The following is a 9,937-nucleotide window of genomic DNA, read 5'->3' on the forward strand; positions in this document are numbered from 1 at the left end:
TCCCAATCTCGAATTCCCCAACAACCCTTAAATTCCTAAACCTCTAAAGGCTGGCTTATACCATAAAAAACCAAAATCCTGACATTCTGTATGCAGCGGATGCATAAACTACTCGATTGACAAGACCACCGATTCAGTGAATTCTCTTCATATATTACTTACCTACCTTTGTAAATAAACGTGGGAAGAGGTTTACCATTATTCGGTAAAATATCAAAAACAAAAAAACAACAAGAATAAATATTAATAATATTTATTGGGGCTTAAAATCAATCACAGAACACAAACGCTCCTTTGCACCATAATGATAAAAAAGAAAAACATAATTACGTCACAATAATGACTTCTTGAACATAATGACAAATAAATCATCTAAAATTCCTTATTTTTCTTTTAAGCTACAGAATTTGGCAAATAAATTAATACCACCATTAAATATTATTTAACCTACTAGGCAGGAAATATAGAGCTTAACCTGCTTTGATCTTATAACAAAAGATTGACAAACAATCAAATTAGTTTTAAGAATTATCTTCTACACATGCTAATTCTGCACCAACATTGAAAATAAAAAATAGTAGTGTTACCAGTGTTACTTAACACATTTTTTTTTCTATCTGACTGTATATATGTTCACGCATCACGCAAAAACTACCGGTCCGATTACGATGAAACTTGGTATAATGATACTTTAATATCCAGGGCATTACCACTAGGTACTTTTAATGCCGAAAAAATATATAGATAATAATAGTATCAAGATGAACTCCCTTACTCAGCAATTATTTATTTTGCCAAATTCTGTACACCTATAAAGCTAAGCGAATTACGTCTGAACATTCAAACCCAATATCATTTTGTCTCTTTCCTTTTCAAAGAGTCTGTGAAGGACAGAGCACCTATATCATAAACACTTTTTGGGTTTCAATATTCAGAGTGAAGATACTAGAAATAAGTGGAGAAAATAATAATATGAATTAACTTAAAATTAATACATACAATACTAATTCGATAGCACAAGCATTACTAAACTAACAAGACGAGATATGCTAAAAAGAACTTTAATAACACGTTTCAAAGTCACTTTTTCCTTGACATTAAACCCAGCACACATTATCAATCAAAATTTAACTCAATTGCAAAGAAAATAAAGTACATTTTTGTAATTATCTCGTCTTTTTAGCCTAAAGGGATACTACAATACGGAAATTACATATACCCTGATCATAGCTATCCTACATACAATGAATTGACGAGCATATAAAAAGTGCTAAACTCTATCATCATCAGGCCAGCTGTTTTTGATCTTGAGCTCATAATACGTAGACAAATTACGTTAATAAAACAGGATATTTTTGTAATCTCAGTGTAGTGTATTTTTATTATAATATTATTTACTGTAAGCTGTGCAAACCCCGTTTAAAAAGTGTAAATAGCAATTGATAAATGCATTGTAAATAAAACAATAATTTTCTATTATAATTCATATAACATAATTTTTCATATAAATGAATATAATATCAATAGTTTTAAGACTGCACAAAACACGACTAATGAGAATTTTTGCGCCACCAGAGGGCGCTCGCGTAGTTTAAGGACTATTTCCTTCTTGAATGGCTACCGAGTCACCAATATTAACTATACTGCCAATATCGAATGGCAACGGCAGATTACTGAACCATCAAACTTTCAACTTTGTGGTAGTTTGTTACGCAGCTTAATCTAATCACCATATCTTCACAAGTTAACAAAGGGCTGATTTTTCCAACACCAGATTAATTTTATCGCAGGAATAAAGAATATTTGACAATTCTTCTATTAATAACTGTTTAAAAAACTGTGATATGTCAAATTATTCTGCAGTTAAATATCTGTTGATTGAAAAATCAGCACTAAGTGATTTATAACTTGGAATTAGGAAATATTCCTTTAGTCTATGTATGTATGTATTCCAATAGACGTTAATACGCTTACGCCACAATGGCCACCTCAAGTGCGCAAAATAGAGTACATTCATACAAAAACAGAAAAACACATATGTATCAGAATTTGTCAAACTGTAAAATTAGTTTAAAATAAAACCAAAATAATTTTAAGATCATATAATAAAAAATGTATAATCATAGTGATGTTTATTTCTACCACAGATTATTAAAATTTAGTTCCACTTGTTTCTAGCACCAGACTTTTGCTGTCCAAACCACATAGAGTTGAGCAAAACTGTGTATGCAAACATTTGTCTATAGTTAGCTATTACAAACATATGACCTGTCATAAGTTATTTTTTTACATTAATAACTCTTCGTTTGGCTAACAACCCGCTTTCTGCCAGAACAGCAGATATTTTTTATCATTTCAGATCTCTCGCTCACTAACTTATGCAAATTGTGCGGGATAGGACACATTCTTTTGACGGGACAGTTCGCACGTTTGTAATGGCTTAACTACAGGTAATCATGTCTTATGAACATCTATGACATGATATATCGATTCTATCAGAGGGTTCACTTTCCCCATGCGCAGAGTGCGCAGACGCGGCGACATCACGCAGCCTACGGTAGCGCACGCTGCTTATTACGAAGAGTCCTACTGTGACTCAAAACTAGTAGAGCTTTTCTCCATTAATTGACGTGAGTAAACCGTGATTTTTAATTAAGTATGTCTCACGATAGTTATAAAAAAAACAGAGGCTTCCCTGTAACTTGTATACAAGTTTATGACAGACGATAGATAAGCGTTGAAATCAAATGTTCTAACTCCACACATATGCCTTGTAAGACAATTAAGTTTACATACACATTCTTGCTCACCTCTACAAACATTACAAAATTACATATTTTATACGAGTATCGCAGCCCAGCTTCGCAACACTTTGTTCTTTCATATTAGGCTAAATAAAGTATTCACCCGACTCCTCTGGTTTGATCTGTTATTCTGAAAGAATCATAATCATATTATGGCTATTTGCAAAGCAATATTAAAACACTCATACAGTGATTACTGACTAGAATTCAAAGCTTACTTCGCTTGTAGCAGAGATGAGAAATAAAGTTAATAGTAACAGAGTAGCTTGAAATGAAGCCGTGAGATTTATATGTAAAAACAATAATTAAATTAATAATTATTAAAAAAGAACAATATTATTGATATATTGTGACCTATCTCTTTCATTTATTTTAAACACCACTCTAAAATGAGGCATATGATAAAAGAAAACAAGTACATACATAAATTAGAGTAAATTGGAGTTTCTAGGATAAGAAACAATATTAATCAGTCTAAAAATAAAGATTTAACTATCCAACGTCGCATCACGAAACTGAGCTTATGAGTAAAATTGCTAAAATAACTCATATTTGTATGGTATACACTCATGTATTCCATTCATGTATTAGATAAGAGCCCGCAATGACTCGAAACTAGACGAGCTTACCCGAAATATGTAGAGCAAATCTTACAAATACAATTTAAAAACTTTAGTTTGTTGTATAAAATATGTAATTTTGTAAATACCTTACCCAGAATACATTCAATGTAGAACTATGGACCTAGTACTGACAAGAAGTGGTTCAGAGTTCATATTTGTTCTTTAGATCAGCTATCACTTCGTCGGTGCAGTTCTCTGACTGCTTACAGTCCTCGAGAAGAGTTGATAACACTGAAAATGAGAAAGGAAATGTTATAAATAAGGTGTTTGGAAGAATTTGAATCTAAATTAGGTCTAGTAAATGTCTCTGAATTAATGAGCTGGCTAATAAGTACCTCTTCTTCCTGTCACTCATGTGTCTTTTTTATGGGGGCAAAATCATTCAATAGCTTGTCCCGTCTTGGGCGAGGCGAGAGGGAGTGTTAGTAAGAAACTGGCAAAAAACCACTCCGTTCCTACTCATGCTTTTCGAGCCGAAGATTCCCTTTGTAACTCGAAACTAATAGAGCGGTTTCTCCAGATATTTATGTTAGCAAACCGTGATTTTTATTAATTTAATCTGAACCTGCTAGCCTGCTTACCACGCATGGAGATTATGGCCAATCGTGGATTGTCATGGTTTGTTGCTATTACTATCTACTCTAGGTACATCACCTTTTAGCTTTTAATTAACTTCTATCCAACAAATCAATGACTTACTCTGTTTATCAGTGTGTGAGAGGAACATGGCGAGGGCTGAGAATCGCGGCACGCTAGCGATACCGGCGAGGTACGCGGCAGTGCGGCCGCGGAACGTGTCCCGGCGGGAGTGCAGCACTTGTATCACGTCCGACACTACCGAGCTCTCCAGCGCGTTCGCGAATATGGACGGGATCTTTGACGGTTCTATTAGCTGTTGGAGTAAAGATAATGATTATATTATTGTTAGATTTAATTTTAGTGAGTGTAAGGCATCATTGTATTTTATTATTTGGATAAGATTTACTTCTAAATTAGTTAATATGATGTAATAATTAACATACAATGTTTGTTACATTTAAGACAAATGGATTTAATCGTAACAAGGACAAGTCTATTACAAACTTGGATCACAATATCAGACTAATTGTTTTAAGTTCTACAATAAAGAAATACTGTAAGCTACTTAAGAAATTGAAACCAAGAACTTTAGCACAGTTGTAAACACTGAAAAAAGTAAAAAATCCTCTTGATTGCCACAAAAAAATTGAAGTGTGAGAGAGGCATGCTTCGGCAAGAATGGGCCGGCTCGACCGGAGCGATACCACATCCTCACAGAAAACCAGCGTGAAATGAAAATTGGGTTATGTTTGTTGTGTGAGTGAGGTCACCAGAGGCCCAATTACCTGATTCCTAATCTTTCCAATCCCCGATTCCTCAACAACCCTTAAATTCCTGACCTCCAAAAGGCCGGCAACGCACCTGTAACGCCTTTTTGGGTATCCATGGGCGGCGGCGATTGCTTACCATCAAATGATGCGTCAGCTCGTTTAACGGCTAATACCATTAAAAAATCAACAATAAGTATAAACAATACTTACATTCCAGTATTCAGCCATGGCATCCCACTGCCCCTTCATGTACTTCCACTCAGACATGAACTGGACACTATTGACAGGTGCTACAAAATTCTTCACTTTCTCCGTAACCATGACCTCGGAGACCAGCTTCACTGACTCCGGACTAGCAACCTTCTTGTCCCCTTCACCGCACACATCAGTCTTCCCATGAGAATCCTTCTTATTGGAGTCATTGTTATTCGAGTCTCCCTGAGACATATTGTCCTCAATGTCCACAATTTTCAACCGAGTCGGTGGCTTTTCTGGTGTTGTCTCTCCGAGTAATACTTCTTGGATTGGTATGGATTTTAGCGGTCTCTGGAAATTATAGAATTAAATGTTAATTTAGGAATAAAAAAGCAACGTCACGCCTTTTATCCCCGAAGCGGTAAGCAGAGGTGCACATTACGGCACGTAATACTGCTATACAATGTACACCCACTTTTCACCATTTATTTTATAAGTCCCATGTAATAGGGGGTGAGCCTATTGCCATATACTGGGCAAAATTCCAGATTCCGTGCCAACCTACCGAGAAATTTTCGAAAAGTCGAAAAATTTATAGTAATTCTTTGCCCAACCCGGGAATCGAACCCAGAACCCCTTGTCGCACTTGCGACCACTCGACCAACGAGGCAGTTTAGAAATGATAATCTGAATATTTCATTCTGTTGTCGCCTAATATAAAATTCCAGTTAAATAAAATTCTAAATTGTTCAAAAGTAAGTAAATCTCACCTTAGATCTCAAATGTGGTGGTTTCTTCACAGGTCTGATGACCATGATGTTCTCTCCGACCCCGCTCCTCCAGTCGTCTGCCATGAGCTGGCCAGCCACGGCCGGCTCCGAAGGCAGCTCTACTATCTTTGGTTGGATTTTAGGTTTCACTATTGGTTTATTCTCAGACGTAGGCGTCGATACTGGTGATGATTTTGATTTAGCCTGTAAATGTAAAATGTAATAAAATTAACAATATGTATTACAGAAATTAAACACCTACTGGAGACTCAATAACCCCAATCTTCCCAATCCAATAGTTAAGTTCCCCAACAACCCTTAAGTTCCTAACCCCCAAAAGGCCGGCAACGAACTTGTAACGCCTCTGGTGTTTCAGGTGTCATTTGGTGGCGGCTATTGCTTACCATCAAAAAATTGGTAGAGGGCGCTCTCTACCTGATATATTAAATAACAGTTCATAAAAAGATTTACAGATATGGCTATAGCAAAATAATTATATAATATTTTGTTTCTTTGTTATAAGATAGTTATTTTGTGTTCACTTACCCCTTTCGTCCCCATTCTAGTCTTGATAGCTTCTAATTGTTTCCTAGCTGCAGCATTGTGTGGTTCTAGTTTGAGCACTTCAGTGAGATCATGAGAGGCAGCCCGGAGTGAGCCGAGCCGTTCCCGAGCGGTGGCTCTTCGTTGTAAAGCTTTGACATAGGTCGGGTCGAGGCGCAACGCCTCTGTGCAGTCTGATTCAGCTTGGTGAAGACTGGAAACAGTTGGAATTAGATAATTAGCAACTAAAGTTGTTGAGTGTCATTCATATTCAGCTTTGAAATCACAGTATTAATTATAGAAGTTGCTTAATTTATATTAGTTGGACTTCCCAAGGCTAACAACAACCTTGATGCATTTTTGGATGTCCACTTCAGGGGCACCCTGAATACATAATACACAATAATAAATATGGTCGCACACCAAACATTAAATTATTATTATGTTAAAAACATACCTGTCTTTCTTCAAATAACACAGTCCTCGGTTAGCAAAGTAAATGGCATCATCTTTCACCAGTTCAATAGCCCTGTTGTAGCAGGATATCGCCTCATCCCATTTCTCTTGCTTCACAAATGTGTTGCCCTGGAAACCAATAATCAAATTTTTTGTTGTTATAGTTACAAAGAAACGTTTAACTTTTTTGAAACGGCGACATATCACGCTCTGTGGTCTGAATATTTACAATAATTTATATTTTGTACAATAATTTTGTCAATTTACTTGTTTAGGAATCTCGAACAACAAACAGGAACTTTTTTAACAAGCTGAGATTATAATAAAAGAATTTGACTGCTCGGTTGGCACGGTGGCTGGGTGACCGGCTACCGCACAATGTGTCAGGTGTCCTAATTCCACACAGATCACTTTGTATGATCCACATTTTGTCGTTTCAGGTTTGGGTGTCATGTGTATGTGAACTGAACTTATGTATGTTTGTTAACACGCCAACGACACACGACAAAAACCTAATGTGGGGCAACATTTAAAAAAACACAACAAAGTTTCCTAGAAGTCATTATTAACAAGTTACATGATCAGAATTATGACCATTAAAAAAACCAAACTATCAAATCAATAACCATATTTAACATAATATTTTTGTTAAGAATTAATATCAATAATAATTACCCTCTCCTTCTCGTACTGGGCTTCCTCCTTGAGTTTCTCCAGCTTGGCTTGCTGACTCTTCTTGCCATCTAACGAAGTTGGGCCAACGTCTTCCATGTCTATGTCCTCGCAGGCTTTATCCTAAAAATTAAATAATTCAAGTTGTGAGTTTTTATTAGACTAATCTGCTGTTACCACTCTATGCTGGCAGTATAGTCGATAATTTCATGTTGGAGACACAGCTGCCATCAAGGAAAAAAATAATAGCTAATTTTTCTATAAAAACCTACAATTTAAAAAAGGACCTTGCTTTACTGATGGAGAATTCAATTTTGATATATTAAAAATTAATTAACTCTAATAAATGCTTTGATTTTGCCGCTCTTGCACAATTAATTATATAAATAGTAAAAAATTAAGTCTAGGTATTTTTTTAGTTAAATTAGTTATGCTTTTAGGTAGTGGTAGTTAGTAGTTCACTGAAAATCAGTGCTGTGTGATTTGTGTGCTTCGCTTATACAGTGGGTAACCAGTTTAGCATAGGCATGTCTTGCTGTAAGTTTTTTTATTGAGACAAGTGGTTGGTTAACCATATTGAAATAAATACCTAAATAAACACAGACTTATGACTTACAAACTTTGCGACTGACACTATTTCAATCAAATCTTAAAAACGAGAGACCATAGAGCATAAATCTATTCTAGTTAAGTTTTTTATCTAGGAGTCTTAGACTTATTAGTAAAATAAACAAAGATTGTGGGCAGGGGTGCACATAGGTTTCTCTGCAAAAACTTAAATAAAAAATAGGTATGATACTTACAACATCATACTTGTCCCATGCTGTATAATCAGAACCTCTGATCTTCGACTCAGGTTTCTTCTTAGGAACCACTGGCTTTTCTTTCTTTATCTTGCTGCGAACTGGAGGCAGGTCCTAACCTCGAAAGTAAACAAAAACAAATGTGAAAAACCTTCGAAACCCGTCTAAAAATCAATGTCTAAGAAACTACAAACCCTACATGGCGTAGACTACACAATACTCTACTAGTTACAAATAGATTTTCTTTCTCATAAAACGAGAAAACCAACATAACCTCACCAATACATGACAACTTTTACTTCGACATTTTTAAACCAATTTTAACACAATAATACATACAGATTTACGTGTTAATTATAAAATTTACACTCAATACACAATATAAAAACGGGAATCGGTCTAAACCTGTTCGAAAGCACCGTTCAAAGCAGCCTCTTTTCTTTTCATCTCTGCTTCCCAATTCTGCAAGTCTGTCATGTAAGTTTGCAATTCTTTAACATTATTTCGAGCTTGGTTCTGAATTTCAAAAACTTTATCCATGATTCTAATGGAAGGTAGCACAATAAATTCGTCTTTACGATTACCTGTTAGATCAATAATAATTTTCAGTTGCACATCAACGACAACGTAAACTTGTCAAACAAAATTTTCGATTGTCATGGTAATTTCAACATGGCGGGCTTTTAGCATAGCGTAACGCGTTCGGAAACATTTATTTATTATCAAAAAATAAATAAAACTGAAATTCTGCATTGTATTTGTTTAGTTGTGTTATCAAAATAGACATAATATTGCAGATTTTTAGTAAATAAAATAATTGTTTTTAATAATTTTTTGTTTGTGTTATACTGTTATTGGCAGTTTTTGGTGAAAATTTCCATTATAATGCCATTTACTATAAAAAAAGTTATAGAAAAAGAAAACTCTAATGGCATTTAAGTATTTTTGAAGGAAAGTAGCCAGTAACAGCGTTTTACGTAAAAAAAAAAATAGTTCACCATGAAGTTTTTATTTCAAATACCAATTATTTATTTATTTTGGTTGTAAATAAATATTTATAAGCAGCTGTTGTAAGTACTTACCTATTAATACATTCTAAATACTTTTATTAAAAAAATACGAACGATTGATTTTTTATGTAACTGTATTTTGTATTTATTAATTAACATCTTTTTGTTCCTGTTCTTCCCGTCTACCTATTTTTTAGTCTGTAAGAGTCTGACACTCTCTCTCGCCGAGGCAGGAGAAGTCATTGGATGATTATTTATTTATTTAAAGTTAAATTGTACAACATTACGTCAGTCGTTAAACTAAAGCGTTATAATATATTTTAAGAAAATAAATTGTATGTCCCTTAAAAAGTTGACAAATAAATACAGTCCACCTATTATTCCAAACCAACAACATACAACAATCTGCCGCATCATTATTAGAAACAATCAATACAATACATAAGTACTATACCAATCAGACCTTCACTCAAGGTTGCACCGTACCAACCAAAACAGAAAATCCAATTTTCATTACAAAATTAATTCGAAACTCATCACAGACAGAGTAACGCGGTAAGCCAGTAAACCAATCAAGAACATTTTTATAACGAACGCGTGCTTTCAAAGACTTTATTTAGTTCATCGTGTCAAGGTTTCAAACGTAACTAAACTTCTGAGTAATACTTATTTACTAGGTAGACTTTTACCCACGCCCTTGACCCATGTGAAT

At 34.8% G+C, this 9,937-nt stretch overlaps 1 protein-coding gene across 5 annotated transcripts; it reads right to left on the reverse strand.

Moving 5' to 3' along the window:
• Positions 1-237: 237 nt before the first annotated feature.
• LOC118266110 (RNA polymerase II-associated protein 3) lies at positions 238-8,907 on the reverse strand. 5 transcript variants are annotated; one of them, XR_007705486.1, is made up of 11 exons: positions 8,800-8,857; positions 8,621-8,685; positions 8,216-8,329; positions 7,416-7,535; positions 6,742-6,869; positions 6,288-6,498; positions 5,742-5,945; positions 4,987-5,322; positions 4,127-4,319; positions 3,519-3,658; positions 238-2,934 (listed from the first exon to the last, which is right to left on the reverse strand). XR_007705486.1 is itself a non-coding variant. In XM_050695119.1 (9 exons), exons 1-9 carry the CDS (start codon positions 8,753-8,755, stop codon positions 3,570-3,572), a joined length of 1,530 nt encoding a protein of 509 aa, XP_050551076.1. In that variant the 5' UTR covers positions 8,756-8,793; the 3' UTR covers positions 238-3,569. The 5 variants fall into 5 exon arrangements, 1 of the variants encoding a protein (XP_050551076.1); XR_007705487.1 differs by lacking the exon at positions 8,621-8,685 and having other exon boundaries at positions 8,800-8,907; XR_007705488.1 differs by lacking the exon at positions 8,621-8,685 and having other exon boundaries at positions 8,216-8,334; positions 8,800-8,878.
• Positions 8,908-9,937: the final 1,030 nt, after the last annotated feature.

Source organism: Spodoptera frugiperda, chromosome 7 (assembly GCF_023101765.2).
Source record: "Spodoptera frugiperda isolate SF20-4 chromosome 7, AGI-APGP_CSIRO_Sfru_2.0, whole genome shotgun sequence".
In the NCBI taxonomy this organism is placed as follows: Eukaryota; Metazoa; Arthropoda; class Insecta; order Lepidoptera; family Noctuidae; genus Spodoptera; species Spodoptera frugiperda.